At 40.7% G+C, this 19,694-nt stretch overlaps 1 protein-coding gene across 1 annotated transcript in view; it reads right to left on the bottom strand.

Moving 5' to 3' along the window:
- Ube3c (ubiquitin protein ligase E3C) overlaps positions 1-18,603 on the bottom strand; it is a 104,747-nt gene extending 86,144 nt beyond the window's left edge. Inside the window, exons 1-3 of the mRNA XM_050119916.1 lie at positions 18,254-18,603; positions 5,073-5,126; positions 963-1,037 (exon numbers count right to left, since the gene is read on the bottom strand). Of these exons, the coding sequence (XP_049975873.1) occupies positions 963-1,037; positions 5,073-5,126; positions 18,254-18,319 (195 nt within the window). The 5' untranslated portion in view covers positions 18,320-18,603. The remainder of the gene's footprint in view (positions 1-962; positions 1,038-5,072; positions 5,127-18,253) is intronic.
- Positions 18,604-19,694: the final 1,091 nt, after the last annotated feature.

The following is a 19,694-nucleotide window of genomic DNA, read 5'->3' as shown; positions in this document are numbered from 1 at the left end:
AAAAAACCAAAGCACAAAAAAAAAAAAAAAAAAAAAAGATTAAAAAATAAGCCACAAATGAAAATTCCTAACTTGGAATGCAGTAAAGATCCAAAATGTCTACTAACAGAACTACCCACACCTTTCTTCTTTGTAATTACCACTTGTCTTAAACTTAAAATTTCCCCCAAATTCATCTATTTATAAATCTTTTTAGTAAAACAAATACAATTATTTATTAGGAAACATACTATTTATTAACACTAAATTCTATAAAGCAGGCATGATAAATTCATTTCAGACAGATTATTACTAATACAAACAATACTATATCTAAAATAACTTCTCATACAGCCTTCTATTTCCCTCTCAGTTTTACTTCCCTTCAAATAAATCATTTTTTATTTTTCTTTTTTTATTTGAGTCGGGATCTCTCTGCATAGCCTGCCCTGGAATTCCATGTACTCCAAGACAGCCTTGAATTCAACGAGATCTGCTTGCCTCTGCCTCGCTAATGCTGACACTAGACGTGTACACACACCTGGTTCATTTTTTCCGTTTTTTTTTTTCTTAAGAATATGGTTGTATACATTCATATGTTTTGCTTCTTTTTTAAAAAGACCTATCTATTTATTTGTTATATATACAGTGTTCGGCCTGCATGTATGGCTGCAGCCAGAAGAGGATACCAGATCTCATTATAGATAGCAGTAAGTCACCATGTGGTTGCTAGGAATTGTACTCAGGACCTCTGGAAGAGTAGCCAGTGCTTTTAACCTCTAGGCCATCTCTCCAGATGTGGTTAATTTTTCTTAATTTTTACATTATATTTATTTAGTTTGTGTATGTTTAGGTGATGGATGACATGTTACGTGAAGGTTGAAGAGTTGGTTGTCTCCTATCATGTGAGTTGTTGAAATTGAACTCAGGTTGTCAGCCTTAGCCACAAAGTGCCAACATTTCAACTTTAAAAACAAACTTACTTGTTGTTTTCTGTCTCTATAGCCTCGAATAAATGACTGGATTATTATTGCATTTTTCAATCTTCGTCTTTCTTCCTGAATAATGGAGGGAAAAAAAAGAAGGAACAATCAGTTAGAACTGGTGAAAATAACAGTTACTAAATATTTTTTTGATAATTAGCTTTATGATCCAAATACCATAAAATTCATTTTTTTAATGAACATATGATATGGGATGTCCCTCTGTATGCTGTGAATGTTTTATTACCACTAGTTAATAAAGAAGCTGCTCTGGCTTATGCCAGGGCTGAATATAGCTAGGCGGGAAGTCCAAACAGAGATATGGGGAGAAAGGTGGAGTTAGAGGGACGCAAGCAGTCACTGGGGAAGAAAAATGTGAGGTAACAAGCCACGAGCCTTGTGGTAAAATACGGAATAACATAAACGTGTTAGTTTATACGTAGAGCTGGTCAGCAAAAAGCCCGAGCTATCAGCCAAACAATTACAATTAATATTAAGCCCCCAAATGATTATTTTGCAAGCAGTTGCAAAAACCGGTGGTCAGGAGAGAAACCAGTTGAGAGAGACTGGATGGGACAGAAGAAAGACTTCCAATTACAAACATATTTTAATAATTCATTTTATTATTATTATTGGTTTTGCTGTTGTTTGAGACAGGGTCTCTATGTCCTCAAACTCACAGAGATCCTCCTGCCTTTGCCTCCCAAGTGCTAGGATTAAAGGTGTATGTCACCATAAGCAGCATTCTCATTAAATTACTGTCTGAAGCCAGGTTGTGGTGGTGCACGCCTTTAATCCCAGCACTCCGGAGGCAGAGGCAGGCGGATCTCTGTGAGTTCGAGGCCAGCCTGGTCTGCAAGAGCTAGTTCCAGGACAGGAACCAAAGGCTATGGAGAAACCCTGTTTCGAAAATCAAAAAAAAAAAAAAAAAAAAAGTCTGTACCTATGTGTGGGTATATGCACGTAGGTGCAGGTGCCCTGGGAGGCCAGAAGCATTGGATCCCTTGGAGCTGTGCTTAACAAGTGGTTGTGTCACTTAATGTACCTACTGGAATTGAACTCTGCAAGAGTACTATGTGTTCTTAAACAATGAGCCATCATTCCAATCCCATCACTGAACATATTTCTAATGTGTGAGAGTTTCACAGCCATTACCACCATCTTTTCTATTTTTTTCTTTTTTGTTTTTTGAGACGGGTTTTTCTCTGTATTTCTGGCTGTTCTGGAACCCTGTAGACCAGGCTGGCCTTGAACTAAGAGATCCTCCAGCCCCTGCATTCTGAGAGCTAGGATTAAAGGCATTTGAGAGCATTTTATCATCCCCCAAAAGAAACCTCTTGATGTGGGAAGTCTTTCTATATATGTGTTGTTTTTATTGGTTAATGAATAAACAAGTGCTTGGGCCTATGACAGGGAAGACTAGAACAAGGCAAGAATTCCAAGCAGAGACAGAGGAGAAAAGAAGGCAGAGTCAGTGAGACGCCATGTAGCTACCAAAGGAGACAGACACCCCCGGAACCTGACCGGGAAACCACAAGCTTTGTGATAAAATATAAATAATAGGAATGGGTTATGTAAGAGTTAGTTAATAAGAAGCCTGAGCTAATAGGCTGAGCAGTGTTTTAATTAATACAGTTTCTGTGTGATTATTTGGGTTTGAGCGGCCAGGAAACAAATGCGCAGTCCCTGCCTACAATCTCTTACCTATTTTAGGAGGCACCCCTCATTCCTTGCCTGGTCCTCCAAGTCATTACTCGTACACTTTTCTCAATGGATTTTCTTAGCCTGAGCAGTTGATACAATGGAATCACTCAATCTGTCTTCTTTCTGACCTTTTTCATTTGACACAGTGTTTTCAAGCTTTGTACACACTGTAGTATGTATTAGTACATCATTCCCTTTTATGGCCAAATAACATTTGATCATATACATATCTCATATTCTGTTTATCTGTACATCATCTGGTTGGCAATTGTCCTGTTTCCATTGTGGGCTATTATGAACAATCCTGCTATAAAAACTTATGTCCACCTTTTTTGAAGGAGATAGGCTTGCATTTCCTGAGTATAAACCTAGGAATGAATTAACATTTCTATGACAATGTTTTCTAAAACGGTTACAACCATTTTGCAATCCCATCATAGATATATGAAAAAATAAACACAAAAAATGGACACACTACAGAACTTCCTCAGACAGTGAAGAACACCAACAAGTAAACACCTTTCCTGACTGAGCATCTGAATCTCAACTGAGTGCTACTTTAACTACGCAACTGGTGATCTGTCTCAACTGGAGAGAAGAAATGCTACTGTGAGGACAGTCCTCACAGCTCAATGTCCTAGCCAAAAATGTCAAAAGTGATGAGGCTAGAAATTAATTTCTGCTATTGCTAGGTCCCCTTACCAGGAATGCACAGAGAATGGCTTTAAAGTATAGGAATTTCCCTAAAATTTTAAGCTAAATCAGTTCTAGCAATTTAGTTGACCATAAATGTCATTAGTTTGATGGAGGTGGGTCTTGTAATAATAAAGAAACTGCCTCGGCCCTCATAGGACAGAAAATTAGGTAGGCGGAGTAAACAGAAGAGAATGCTGGGAAAAAGAAGCTTAGTAGGGAGTCGCCATGATTCTCCCGCTCCAGACAGACACAGGTTAAGATCCTCCCTGGTAAGCCAGCTCGTGGGCTACACAGAATATTAGAAATGGGTTAGAACAATATGTAAGAGCTAGCCAATAAGAATCTGAAACTAGCCGGGCCAGGTAGTGTTTGGTAGAATTCAGTTTCCGTGTAATTGTTTCGGGCATAAGCTAGCCATGCGGGCGGCCGGGTGCGGGGGACACAGCCCCACCGCTCCTATCTCAACATTAGTTCACGAGCTAGTTAATTTAAACTGTCAATGTGACACAACTAAAATCTCCTTGGAAGAGTCTTAATGATGAATTAAATAGAACATGTAGGCCTGTGCATATGTTGTGGGGAATTGTCTTGTTAATTGATGTAGAAAGACTCATTCCATGTGGGTGGTACCATTCCCTAGGCAGAGGATCCTGAACGGCATCAACCTCTAGTTTTTCAGTATCACCCACTCTGCTCTGTTCTCCAGTGCCCATCCATCTTAACCTCCTCAGTGAGCTGCCATGATTCTACTGTCTTAACAACCCTAAATACCATCTTAGTCTTTGACTGTCACCCAGGACTCACCACCACAGAGCAGGGTCTTGTTTATTAACTGTTTGCTATCTGTATCAAGCAAACACAACAGAACCTGACAAACCGCAAGCTCCCAAACATCTATTAAATGCAGGAATGAGTTGTTGAAATAACAAGACCCAGGGAGGTGGTGTAGACAGGCAGAACTAGCAGTTTCAGGCCAGCCTGGTCTACAGAGCAAGTTCTAGAACTGCCGGGCTACCCAGAAATAACAAGACCCATGCCAGGACTATGTAAAAAGACTCTGTTTCAAAGATACAAATAATAAACAAACAAGTAAAATAACAAGACCCAAAATATACATCTAGAAAAGCAAGGTCTTATAGTATGTTATAATTAACCATTAAAGTTGTTTGAAGTTAACTATCCCCAAAAGATGTAACATCAAAATAAGATACAATAGCATACAACTGCATTCCAATAATCCAGGAGGCAGGAAAATGGAGTTTGAAACCAGCTTGGCATAGCTAGGCTGGCAGGAAACAGGCATTAAAAAATGAAAACAACAAAAACCAGAATGGCATTAGCTCCTTTTATCTTTTTTATAAACTTGTGTTAACAAGTACCTTAAAGTTGAGTTTTCTCCTTATATGGGAAAATATGAACACTGTACATTAAGGCTTTCTAGATCTTCTGGAAACCTTCTTATAAACAAAAAAGGCAACCAAAACCCCATATTCTTCTCCAGCCAGAACTCAACCTTTAAGCCCATTTTATCTTTTCCTACAGTGGTTCCAGAATGAAAAACTTACTGTAAAATTTAATACAATCCAAAACCGTTGAAAAAGTTAAAACTCACAAAACATACATGCATGCACTTATAGAACAAAGTTTAAATAAAAATGTCGCAGAAAAGGGTTTGTAAAGAGTAATCTACAGACTAGCCAAAACTATTACCTCTCTCTTCCGTCTTTCTTCCTGAGTGCGATGTAAAAGAGAAGCCTTTTCTTCCTAAGTCCAAAAAGAGACAAGATAAGGATTATAATTCCAAGCCTGAAAACATTATCATACAAAGATTACAGAATGTTTTGGCCCAAAAGGGATTCCCAAAGATCTACTTAATAGTCCCAGCCTTTTCTGACATATGAAGAATCATATGTACAAACGAAAATTGGTAAAATACAGCATATACATTGACACAAAGCACATAATATATAGAATCAAACTTCTCCAACAATATGCAAAGCAAAAGAAAACCTATAGCTTTGTCATGGAAATCTCCAAATAAAAGCCTTTATCTAGGGACTGTAGAGATGGTTCAGAGGTTAAGAGCACTGGCTGCTCTTCCAGATGTCCTGAGTTCAATTCCTAGCAACTACATGGTGGCTCACAACCAACCCCAGCAAACACCTAACAATCATCCACAATTAGATCTGGTGCCCTCTTCTGGCCTGTAGTCATACATGCAGGCAGAATACTGCATACATAATAAATAAATAAATAGTTGGGGGTTGCCTTTATCTAACACATGTCCAAAGGTCACACAATTTGCTTTAAACTTATTAAAGGATTCAGTGTCACTAAAAGTTGTTCTTGAAATTGGCCTTTTAAACTCTTTAGACAAAAAAAACAAAAACAAAAACAAAAACAAAAACCCTACAAAAAATAGTATCTCTAATTTAAAACTGACCTTTTTCAAATTGGCCTTCCCTTGTCTGTATACTCCTTCTTGACTTCCCCACACAACCAGAATATCAACAAGAAACTAACACAGGTACAACATTAACTAAACAAGCTTTCTATTAGTGGACTTCACCTATTTCCAAAGCCCACTCAGTATCCCACACAGCATTTATTGCCCTCCACCAACATTCATCCTTAACAGGTTCTGTCTTGATTTTTTTTTTTGTCTTGATCCTGTCTACCAGCTTTGGTTTCCAACATTCTCTCACGATTCAAGCAACATTATGCAATAACAATAGATACTATATTTAATCCACAGGACCAGGTCTATCTCCATGACACCATACTTAAAAAAATAACTGAATAAATACAGCGGGGAAAAATCTTGACTTTGCCAGGTGGTGGTGGCACATGCCTTTAATACCAGCAGAGACGGGTGGGTCTCTGTGAGTTCGAAGCCAGGCTGCTCTACAGAGCAAGTTCTAGGATAGCCAGGGTGACATAAAGAAACCCTGTCTCAAAACAAACAAACAAACAAAAAAAACCAAAAATCTCGTCCTCACTACAACTAGTCAATTGACAGAACAGTCTTAAGTATCAGGCAGTAACTACTGCAGATAAAACCCACTGAAACAGGCTAATACTATCATAGCCCAAAGTTTAAGAATAAGCATTTCCCTGGCCTCAATTTCATATCATAATTACCAAGGGAAAGATGACAAATGAAGAAACCTTGTAAACACCAACCCAGGAATCACAGAAACATTACAGAAATAAAACCTCAGGAGCTGTCAACTCCAGCTCTGAACAACACAGAGGGCACAATGTGACTATTCTGATAATCTTACCAAAGACTAAGTATGTGCATTTATTTGAAGAAAAGACCTTTACATCTCTATGGTGGAAAATGTATAACACTTGTGATAAACACATGAACAAAATAAATTACCTTTAGGATTACATTTTAAACCAGACAAAGGCCCATAATCCCAGCTATTTAGGAGGGTAATCTCAAGGGCAGTCTGGTAACTTAATGAGATCATCAAAAAAAAAAAAAAGTTAAAAGTTTGGTGGGGACAGCTGGAGATATCTTAGCCTTTCTAACTTGTATGAAGTCTCCAGTTCAAACTCCATTATAATCAAAAGCAACCTTTTTTTTAATTTGTTTTGTGTTTGCTTGCTTGCTTTTTGAGGAAGGGTTTCTCTCTATGTAGCCCTGGCTGACCTCAATCTCGGAGACATTCTTGCTTCTGCCTCCTGAGTGCTGAGATTAAAGGTACACATCCCTACATTTTGCAAAATAATTTTAAAATTATTATTATTTGGGGGAGTTCAAAATATGGCTTCTCTATGTACCCCTAGCTGTCCTAGAACTCGCTCTGTAGACCAACCTGGCTTCCAACTCACAGAGATCCACCTGCCTCTGATTACTGAGTGCTGGGATAAAAGGTGTGTACCACTGCAACCTGGAAATTTAATTTTAAGGTTTTTATGAAATATCATTCTGAAGGAGCTGTCCACCTTGGGGTTTCTGTTTGTTTGCTTGTTTTCTTGTTTTGTTTTGAGATAGGGTCTCACTGTGTAGACCAGGGTTGCCTTGAATTCACAGCAATCTCTCTGCCTCTTAGATTAAAGGTCTTCCATTAGGACCAAGAGCTCCTTGATTTGGCTAAACTGTCTGGCCAGCAGGTCCCAGGGATCCTCCAGTATCTACTTCCCCAGCACTAGGATTAAGTTCATTCATTGCCACCATTACTAAGGATTAAATTCAGGTTCTCATTCTTACATGAGAAGCACTTTACCAACTAAGCTGTTAAGCCCCACTCCAGCTCCTAAATAATTTTTAAAAATAAAGACTGTAATATACCAGCACTTGAGAAATAGAAGAATTAGGAATAAAACTAAAACAAACAAAAACAATACATATCAGACAAATCCTACACTTCAGAAATCCTGGACAAAGAAGGGCTCTGACATCTTCCAGTGTGAAAGAAAAGCAGGTGCCTGCCTTCACAAGTCTGGAGCTGCATCTAACCAGTGTGGACACTCCATATGCTGACACTGATAAAATGTTCCTGCACATCAAGATCAGGAATGCTGCTACATAAGGAAGCAGATTTGATTTTGGATACTTTCCAATACTGGAGCACACCAGACCATGCCCTCTTGTTTAGCAAACACACAGCATGCTTTGGTCATGTGTCAACAATAGATTCCTCTAGTTTAGGGATTAGAAAAGTCTTCGAAGTCTTGGTTATTCAGTAAAGAAGCCATTGATCCAATCTATGACAGGCTGCTTCTTCTCAGAGACCAGATCAACTGTCTGCCTTAGAGAACAGAGTCTATGCAATCTGGTCCTGTCTATAGTAGACTGCAACTGTGTCATCAGAGAGGAAAGAATCTTGTTGGCTGTCTTATTTGCTTTGGTCACTAGTTATCACTTCCAACCCTAACTCAGGGAGCAGGCTACCCACTTAGCAATTTTGCATCCATAACCTTTACAGCTCAATGGGATCCAACTGAAGTCTTGAAATGGCTGCACGATAAAACCTATGAGGGTGGCTTCCGCTGGAATTGGGGTACATAATAGGACAAGTTCATTCTCTCAGTCACTACATTAAAAAAAAATTGCTCAAAAAGCTCAATCTACTTGTTGACTTATGTTTTTCCTTTGAAGATAACAAGTTTACAACACAGACTAAAAAGATGCCTCCAAAGAGTCAGAAATGCAAGAGATACACAACCATCCCAGTCATAATCAATACTTGTGTTTATACAACCATCTTCACCTTCAGACTTTAAAAAGTTCTACTTTCCTTTAATATCTAACTGGTATCAGGGTCAGCAGTCAACGGGAATAAAAAGCACAGGCATGACCCTAATTTCCAAAGTGACTCACACTAGTAAAAGTGCAATTTCACCATGCTGCTGAAAATGAACCAGTCTGTAATACAGCAGACAAAAATTCCGATCAGAATCCACAAAGTAATATGCAGTTCCATCCTGTGGCTGCATCACCAAACCACCACCACCAGGTGTTAAAAATCTCAATGTGGAGGATGGCATTCCCTAAAACAGAGCTGCAAAGCTTAGCTTTGAATGATAAATTTGATCACAGAATTAATTCAGTTTTTTAGAAAGCAAGCCATAACCAAGATTCAAGACGAGACAAAGTGGAAACAAATATTTGTAAAAGTACAAACATGACTTGTTATAGCATAGCACTCGGAAATAATAAGAAGGGGCTAAAGTGATGGCTCAGCAGTTAGGAGCACTGGCTGCTCTTCCCAGAGGCCCTGAGTTCAATTCCCAGCAACCACATGGTGGCTCACATCTGGTGCCTTCTTCTGGCATGCAGGCATACATGCATGCAGAACACTGTATACATAATAAATAAGTAAATATAAAAAAAGAATATGAAAAGCAAAAGCCAAAGGGAAAAATCAGCAAAAGCATATGCACCAAATAGAAAATAAACTTTTTTTTTTTTGAGACAGGGTTTCTCCGTGTAATAATCCTGTCCTAGAACCCACTCCATAGCCCAGGCTGGCCTCAAACAGAGATCTGCCTGCCTCTGCCTCCCTTGTGCTGAGATTAAAGTGTTAACTACACTGCCCAGTGAAAATAAATCTTTCAAGCACAAGAACTTCAACTTTATTTTATGGAAGAATAAAAACTTATAAAGAAATAAGAGTCTTTTCTAATACTATAAAACTTGTAGGTAGGAGGACAAGGAATTAAGATCTTTTTGTCTGCACTGCCTTATGAGACTTGCAAATGTTTTAATCCTCCCCATCCAACAAAACCTGATTACTCAAAGGCCCACTACTGTTCCACTCTAGAAATTTGATGGCCAGAAGCAGTAATTCTTTTCTCTTAGGAGCAATGACTCCTTCCCCCTTCCTCCATTTCCTATGCACCAATTCTTTTCAGACTAGCCAACTGAATAAAATAGTGAGGTCCAACTTCAGCCATCTAGGAAAAGACAATCACCACCTTCCTTAGTATAAATATCAAATGCACTTCCTGTCTCGGTGTATGTCTGCTCTTCCAGAGCACACCTTCTTGATCAGGAATAAAGTCTGTTTCATCCAGATACTTCAGTTGGAATGGTGGTCTCTTTCTTTCTTCTAAGATTGATTTATCAAGTATACAGTCTTCTGTGTGTTCACCTATATGTCAGAAGAGGGCACCAGATTTCATTATAGATGGTTGTGAGTCACCATGTGGTTGCTGGGAATTGAAGGCATGACCTCTTAACTCATGAGCCATCTCTTCAGTCTGTTGGTTTCTTTCTTATTTCTGAACTTATTTCTAATATGTGTTTAGGATCTAGAAAGTTAACTAATGCAATGTATAGGACAGATAGGAAGAAGAGGCTCTGACATAACTTCCTCAGTTTCATAACTTAGAAATACCTATTCAATTCAAAACTACATACTTAGAAGTTTCACTTCCAGGAATTTAGTCTACAGACAGTAATGACAGTCACAAGAATATTCCTTAAGTATTATTTGAATTAGAGAGAAGGGGAAAATTCTGCAAGGTCTGTAGTACACACCTATAATGTCAGCATTTAAAAAGCTGTGTCAGGAGGGTGGCTACAAATTTCAAACAATCCAGGCCTATATACAGCAAGTTTCAGACTAGTCAATAATTAAAACACACACACACACACACACACACATATGCAGACCTAAACTAATCAATGTTGAAAGCAACTTTAATGAGCATTTAAACCATCAGCAGTGGGTATATTCACTGCAGCCAATCCCAGAGCCACTCAGAAGAATGAAGTGGACCTTGCCATTCTCCCAGTTGAATTAGAGGGAAGAGACAGACAGAGGGGCTCAAGGAGCTTCAGACTGCAGTAAACAAGTAAAGGAATGTGGACACCTACATGATTAAACACAGAGGACAGCACTGGAAGTCTGTGGAAAGTCTTGATGTGGGATTCTCCTCTGTATGCTATGAAGCACTGGTTAATGGATAAAGCTAATTTGGCCTACTGGCAGGGCAGAATTAAATAAGGTGGGAATTCCAAGCAGATACAGGAGGAAAGAAGGCAAAGTTAGAGAGATGCCATGTAGCCGCCAAAGAAGACAGATGCCCTGAAACCTTACCAGTATATCACGAGCCTTGTTGCAAAATATTAAATAATGGAAAATGGGTTAATTTAAGATGTAAGAGCTAGCTAGGAATATGCTTAAGCTATTGGCAAAACAGTATTACAATTAATATAGTTTGTGTGATTATTTTGAGTCTGAGCGGTCAGGAACGAACAAATGAACAAGCAACCTCTGGTAACGAAGTCTAAAATAAAGAAATAGCTGAGAGGGAAGAGGAGGAGAGTGAAAAGATAAGTAGACAATCTTATTTCCCACTGTTTGAACTATGTAAATTATTTCCTTGCTTTTTAAATTTTTAATGAACTCATTTATTTATTAGTTTTTTTTTCAAGACAAGGTTTCTCTGTGTAACTCTGACTGTTCTCTGTAGACCAAGGTGACCTCAAACTCACAGATCTGCCTATTTATTATTTTTACTCACAGAAATACTCTTGCCTCTACCTTCCAAGTGCTGTCAAGCACCACCATACCCAGCCTTCACTACTCTCTTGAATTTGTTTTATCTTCATTCCCAACAGAACCACTTCCCAAAAGATGTCCTCTGAAACTCACACAAATACCACAACTTGCAAACACTCACGCACTTTTAAATTAGAAATTGGAAATATGTATAGGTTATATGTTTGTGAACATGCATGCAAATATACTCTCCTGTGCATGCACATATGTCGACCAGATCAACTTTGGGTATCTTCCTCTACCTCTATCTTTTCTTTTCCCCTCCCCCCCCCCCCCCCCCCCTCCCTCCCTCCCTCCCTCCCTCCCTCCCTCCCTTCCTTCCTTTCTTTTTCTTTCTTTCTGTGACAGGGCCTCTCACTGAACACAGAGCTCCCTGCTTTGGTAGACTGGCTAGCCAACAAGTCCTGTGGATTCATCTGTCCCTTCTCCCCCAATTATTAGGGTTAGTTACAGGCATGCTATAAGAACACAACTTAAAGGCCATTTCCTGTGACTTGGTTAATGGTCTCTAGACTTACTCCTGAGACACAGCTTCTCTAGCCTCTGTACTGATACCCATCAGCAAGAGAACTTGAGACTCTCAGTGGTGCTGGCCTCAGTAACCATTGAACTTCTGGTGCTGTGGCTAGACCCACAAAGAACCTCTACCAGTGCCACCCTCCCAGCTTGCTACAGCTGAAGGACTCTACAGAGGAAATGGGTCAAGCCTGCAAGTGTCTGAAGAACCCTCGCCAGAGAAAATTCCCCAGTGGGACCCTATAGCATTTCTGTCCAAACAATTGTCCCTACTTGATGAGATGTCTGTTTAACTTTTATATTAGCATGATAGTATAAGGAATATTTGTGTAAATAAACTGAACTTATTCAAAAGACAAATCTTGTATGGACATCCCAATTGCTGAGCACCTTGTTCTCCACACATGTACCCATTACACCCAATTTTTACACTGGTTCTGGGGATCCAAACTCAGGTTTTCACACTTGTGCAGCAGGTACTTTACATACCCCTCCCTGAGCCATCTCCTTAGCCCTATAAATGTTTAAAACAAGGGAAGCTCACAACAGTATGGTTTCCTCATTATCAAGAATTATAGTTTCAGGGACTAGAGAAAAGTCTCAGTGGTTAAGAGTTCTGGCTACTCTTCCAGAAGACCCTGGTTCAATTCTTAGCACCCACACAACTACTCACAATAATCCATAACTCCAACTTCAGAGGATCTAACATTCTCTTCTGGGCACCAGACACACATGTGGTAAACAAATAAACACAAGCAAAACGTTCTGTCACATAAAATAAAATGTAAAAATTGTATCGTCATGCCAGGCATGGCAATGCATGTCTTTAGATCCAGCACATGGGAGACAGAGGAAAACCTGGTAAGTAATGAATTCCAGATCAACCAAGGTTACACAGTGAGACTGTTTAAAAAAAAAATTTAAAAAAATTTAAAAAAGCACACAGCTAAACTATAGGCCAGTTTCCAGGGTACTTTTGACAGTTTCATCCTTTGTAGTAAATTGTTTCATAACACAAAGATGACACAGGCACCAAACTATTTGCCAGTCACTAGAGCTTACTAGCATGACTAGAAGAATTAATTAGTGTTGAAGCTACATCATAAGAAAACCATATTTAAGCTGGGTGGTGGTGGCGCAAACCTTTAATCCCAGCACTCAGGAGGCAGAGGCAGGCAGATCTATGTAAGTTCGAGGCCAGCCTGGTCTACAAGAGCTAGTGCCAGAACAGGCTCCAAAGCTACAGAGAAACCCTGTCTCGAAAAACCAAAAAAGAAAGAAAGAAAGAAAACCATATTTAGACAAATTTAGAGCCTAATGCCCCTTTCTCATGTCCTGAGCATCCAACCACAGGTACAGACAGCAGAGTTCACAGCAAGGAGACTGCATACTTCTGTGCCATACTGGATTGTGAACAGACCAGGGCTCAAGCATCCTGGTTTATAGTAGGTTCTGTTTAATTGCTTCCTCTAGACACTAACAGCTCTGCTTCACAGAGGAGTCAATGAAACAGAATCCCATAGAAAACAACTGAGGGCAACAACTGTCTAGTGTAATTTACAAGGAGCAAGCATCCTCCAAAGAAAATACCCTGAGGCTCCCCTAATACTAGGAGATCCAATGTCCTCTTCTGGCTCTGCAGGCACTAAGCACATACGTGATGCACAAACATATATTTCAAGCAAAACACACATATAAGGAAATAAATAAAAATTAAAAATACAAAAAGAAACAATAGTCCTTACAAGAAAAAAAATACTGGGACTGGAAAAATACTCAGTGATTAAGAGCACCTTTCTTGGCAGGCGGATCTCTGTAAGTTCCAGGCCAGCCAGATCTACAGAGTGTGTTCCAGGACAGCCAGGACTACTGAGAGAGCTTGTCTTGAAAATTTTTAAAATAAATAAAATAAAAGCACTTGTTCTCAAAGAGGGCCCTGTTGACTGAGTTTTCTGTCCCACCAGGTCCCCCAGCCATTTAGTCCCAGAGAAAATCACAGAGGTCTATATTAGTCATAAACTGATTGACCCATTAGCTCAGGCTTATTAACTCTTATAACTTATAGGTAGCCCATTACTCTTATCTGTGTTAGCCACGTGGCTTGGTACCTTATTCAGTGGGGGTGGTCACATCTTGCTTTTTCTGTGGCTGGGAAAGAACTGTGTCCTCTTCCCAGAATTCTCCTAATCTTGTAGCCCTGCCTCTACTTCCTGTCTGGCTACTGGTCAATCAGCATTTATTTAAATATAATTGACAGAATATAAACCATTGTCCCACACCAGAGCCCAAGTTTGGTTCTTGTTCTCAGTACCTTCATGCTTCATTACCATCCAGAACCCCAGTGCCATAGGATCTAAAATCTTCTAACCTCCATAGTCATGAAGCACATACATAATGCACATACAACATACATGTAGGAAAACACTTATACACACAAATTTTTTTTAAAGGGCTGGAGAGTTGGCTCAGAGATTAAGAGCACTGACTGACTGCTCCTCCAAAGGTCCTGAATTCAATTCCCAGCACCCACATGGTGGCTCACAAGCACCATTAATGAGATCTGGTGCCTTCTTCTGGCCTGCAGGAACATATATATACAGGCAGAACAGTGTATACATAATAAATAAATCCTTTTAAAAAAAATCTAAAGTCTTTAAAAAAAATAATAGACAGGCTGTACACAACAAGGGGGCTGGAATACACAGTCAGGCAGCAAAAACAATAGAGACCCTGCCTCAAACTAAGGTAGATAGGTATTTTCTAACTTCCACACATCCACTGTGGTATACACAACTATCCCGTAAATATACGCTCCGTTGTGGAACTTTTCTTGGAGAGACTGAACAAACAACAGACCAAAGAAACAATTTCACCGAAGTCTAACTTGATGAACCAATTAGTTTACTGGATTACTTACAGAGTATGGAAAGTTCAAAGACAGCTGCATCACTAAAAACCTCGTCCCATCATGGTCCCTCACAAAACTGGCATCCCTGGAGCTTTCTGCGGGACATGTAGACCACAGAACAAGTTGAACAATCTCCTTACTGTTTATATACCCTTAAACAGGAAGGAACCCTGTGAATCTTAACAGGTTTCAGAGTTGTGAGTTGTTTATTTTCCATGTTTCACTGACCCTCCCTCTAGTACAGTAATATTTTATTTAGGACATTGCTACACAACCCTACACATACACCCAAAATAAATAAATAAAATTATAAAATAAAACAATTCTGTACAGCAAACAAACCCATCAACAAAAAGAGGCAACAGCATACAGACATAAAGAAATATTTGACGAAGAGTTAATGTTCAGAATATATACACTCAAGAAAAAAAAATATATTGGTTTTTCAACACTGGGTTTCTTTGTGTAACAGCACTGGCTATCCTGGAACTCTCTCTGTAGACCAGAATGGCCTTGAACTCACAGAGATTTGACCTGCCTCTGCCTCCAGACAACAACAATAAAAACATACAGACGGCAGCCAGATGTGGTGATGCACATTTAAACAATCCTAGCACTTGCTTTTAATTTCAGCATAGAGGAATCAGGAGTTTAAGGTCCACCTGGGCTGTATATCAGAACCTGTTTCAAAAAACCAGAGACTGGAGATAAGGCTCAGTCGAACAGTCGACCATGCTCAAAGCTCTGGGTTTGGTCCCCAACGTTGTGAAAAACAGTAAGAATAAAAAAGGTACTTATTGGTATTTACCCCAATTCAAAACTTATATACACACAAATGTTTACAGTGGCTTTATTCGTAACTGCCCAAAATTTGAAAGCAATCATGAGTCATTATATAATACAGCTGAGTAAGACAAACTGGTACATACCATGAAATAATATTAAATAGAAAAGTTATCAAGCCACAAAAGACAAGCAGATTGCTAAGTGCAAGAACCCAATTTGCAGGGCCAGGTGGCTTGGTTCACATGAGCAGCTTAAAGAAGAATTGCTGCAAGTTTTAGGTGAGCCTAGGCTGCATAGGGAGAGCTTGTCTTAAAAAAACAAAAAAACAGGGGGCTGGAGAGATGGCTCAGAGGTTAAGAGCGTTGCCTGCTCTTCCAAAGGTCCTGAGTTCAATTCCCAGCAACCACATGGTGGCTCACAACCATCTGTAATGGAGTCTTCTGGCTTGCAGGCATACACACAGACAGAATATTGTGTACATAATAAATAATAAAATTTAAAAAAAAAAACAAAAACAAAAACAAAAAAACAAACAAACAAGACAATATGCAAACGTCAAACAACAGAAAATATTTAATAATAATACCAGAAACAAAACTATAGTAAATAGTAAGAAGTGAGAAGGAATATTTAAAAACTTTGTTTTCACCCATTTTTCTATAAACCTCAAACCACTCTTTAAAAATATATGCCTTTATATATGTATATAAAATACCATTAATTAACACAAAATAAAATGCAGGCTGGTGTGATGACTCAGTGGGTAAAGGTACTATAGCCAAACTTAACACCCTGAGTTTGATCCCTGGGACCTACATAGTGGAAGAAAAGTTCTGACTTGCCTAAGATATTCTCTAACCTTCACAGGAGTGATATGGCACTCATACCCACAAATGTGTATACTCATAAAATAAATTTAATTTAAAAATTAAAAACCAGGTGGTGGTGCATGCCTTTAATGCACTTAGGAGGCAGAGGAAAGTGGATCCCTGTGAGTTTGAGGCCAGCCTGGTATGCAGAGTGAGCTCCAGGAAGGACAGGACTGTTTCACTGAGAAATCCTATCTTGAAAACTCACAAATAAATAGATATATAGATAAAGCAAATAAATAAATAAGGCTAGCAAGGCATGGAAAGATATGGGGGACCTTAAAAAAACACATATAAAAGTGAAAGAAGTCATACTGAAAGGCTGTGGGTTTTTTTATTTTTATTTTATTTTTTTATTTGAGACAGGGTTTCTCCGTAGCTTTTGGTTCATATCCTGGAACTAGCTCTTGTAGACCAGGCTGGCCTCGAACTCACAGAGATCTGCCTACCTCTGCCTCCCAAGTGCTGGGATTAAAGCCGTCTGCCACCACCGCCCGCCTAAGGCTGTGTTTTATATGATTCCAACACTGACATTCTGGAAAAAGCAACATTACTATGTAGACAGAAAAAGATCAGACGTTTTTAGGGGTAAGGAGAATTAGGACAGTGGCTAGGCAAAGAACAATGGGGTTCAAAGGCAATGGAACTATTCTGTATGATGCTTGGTTAGGGTTAGATCATTATAGTAGTCATTTGTCAGAGTACTGTGGACTTCAGTTAACAATACTACACAGGAAAAAAACTCATCAAGACATAGGAACTCTACCACCTGCTCCACTGTCCTGTAGCCTAAAGCTGCTCTAAAGGATAAAGCAATGAACAAACACTGAAGTGATTATAATTTTATTGCCACTATTAGATTAAGTAGCTATGGAAAACCGCAAAGGTGATGTTAAACTTGCAAAGGTAATGTTAAAGTCATTCCTCTTAACTACAACTCTTTTAAATCTACATCCATCCTCATCTTCAATCCGAAAGTAGTTCCAAAGTATATACATTTGTTTTTTCCAGGCTTCCCCCTGTATTTTTACACCCTGTCTCCCCTCTCTTTGCTTTGTCCCATTCTGTAAAACTTGGTCAAAATGCCCTATCACCCAAATCTTCCTTAGGCTTCAAATTCTTTTTTCCTGTCATCCAATCTTCTGGTCTTTTACAAAGAGGCACTGCACCACTCCCTCCATTTCTCATCAAATTGCAAGTCTTGACTTCAGCTCCTGCTACCATAAGGGGCACACTCTCCAGTCACCAGTTTTCCAGTTCCAAATCTAGACTATGGTGTTATCTGGAGGCACCATTCAGCACCTCTGGCCCACTCCTCAGATAAAAAAATCCAGTTTTCCACTAAGCACACTTCAGAGGCACGAGGAACTCTTCCCTGGGCTGTTCCAGAGAGCGACACACTCTAAGCTTGTGATGAGCGGGTATGTCACGTTTACAGCTCGTAAAGAGTTCTTTTTGAAAGGACGGAGTGGGGGACAACGACCTTGTGTCGCACAGCTGGACAGCTAACCGTGTAACGCCCAGGCCAGAGACTGCCGGTGCACGTGTATTTCCAGGTCAAACCTGCGGCCCCTGGCCCGGCGCGGCGAGGTCGCGATGAATGACCCACCCGGTCGCTCTCTCCACGGCTCGGCAGCGCTCCTCGGGACCTGTCAGGACAGCGCCCCGGCAGCGCCCAGCCCGAGCTCGCTCCGCGGCGGCCCGCCGAGCACCACCGCCCGGGTGCTGACAGGCCGGCGTTCGCCTCCAGCCCGGGTTCGGTTAACACCTCGGGCCGCACCGCCTCACCTTCCTGCTCGCGCCCCCGAGAGACACCTTGGGCCTCGTCTTGAAGTCGCCTTCGAAGCTGAACATCTTCGCCGCCTATCCCATCTGCGCGGCCCGGCAGGCGGCGGAGCGGCCGGGGGCGGGCCCGGCGGGCTGGGCGGAGCCCGGCAGGGTCGCGGCCTCGCTGTCCCGCGCCGCCCCGCCTGCGGCTCTGCGCTCTCCGCCCTGCCCGCGGGCGCGAGCGCGGCGACGCTAGAGGCCGGCCTGTCCGCGCCGCTTCCTCCACGGCGCGCCACCGCCGAGCGAGGGGCGCCCCGACTCGCGCCTGCACCGCGCTGCCGTCGGAACCAAGATGGTGACCGCCTGCACTGCGCGCGCGGCCCCGGGAACGTGCGCGGCCCAGTCATCGATAGCGCGGCGCTCCTCCCAGCAGCCCCCGCGAGCGTCAGCGCCGGCGCTAGCCATCAATAGCACGGCGCTCCTCCCGGCAGCCCCCGGGCTCGCCTGCGTGCGCGGCCCCGCGGGGTGCACCACACTTCCGTGCGTGCCTCACGCCGTCAGCCGAGCCCCCGAGCGACAACAACGGGGTCGCGCACGTTCCGGAGACTGAAAGCCCGGCGAAGGCGGCCACACGCGCCTTCCAGCTAGGTGTGCGGGACTAGGTTACTAACGCTGAGCAGAGGCACCATAACTCAGAGACGAATAATATATGACATAACAAAAGAGCTGGGCGGTGATGGCGCACGCCTTTAATCCCAGCACTCGGGAGGCAGAGGCAGGAGGATCTCTGTGAGTTCGAAACTAGCCTCGTCTACAGAGTTCCAGGACAGACTCCAACCCTGTCTCGAAAAACAAAACAAAGTAAAAGAACAAAAGTAAAATGCACACCAACACAAATTATACAATTACATAATACATGAATATATAGTTAGTATACACATAAATATGTTTAAGATATAGTCTCATACAGATACACAAATATACACCAACATAACGAGGAAAAAAATTATACACCAGCATACTATATATATATATCACATAATATGGATATCTAGTATACATAAATGCATGTATAAGTTATCATCACATAGATACACAACACACAAAATACCCTAACATATCCATACATTTATATACATGAACATATATCTAATATATGCATGCACATGTATAAAACATCATAGACTATTACATATGCACAAACATAACTATACACAGAGCAATATAGATGAATCTACATTATATACAACATAAATATACACATACATGTCACAAAGCTCCATAAATATATATCATTACATATGTATATATACATGTACATATGCATAAAACGATATGCACATACATAGAGTTTGATAAACATACAAAAACATAAATACATGCCATGGCATGTATGAAATATATATCATATCCACATGTTTGTACCATATGATAGTATGTATATCATACAGTATATGTTCTG

This window comes from Alexandromys fortis, unplaced genomic scaffold (genome assembly GCF_014885135.2).
Source record: "Alexandromys fortis isolate MF-2015 unplaced genomic scaffold, M_Fortis_MF-2015_v1.1 scaffold_177, whole genome shotgun sequence".
In the NCBI taxonomy this organism is placed as follows: domain Eukaryota; kingdom Metazoa; phylum Chordata; class Mammalia; order Rodentia; family Cricetidae; genus Alexandromys; species Alexandromys fortis.
This window is presented reverse-complemented; position numbering and strand designations above follow the sequence as displayed.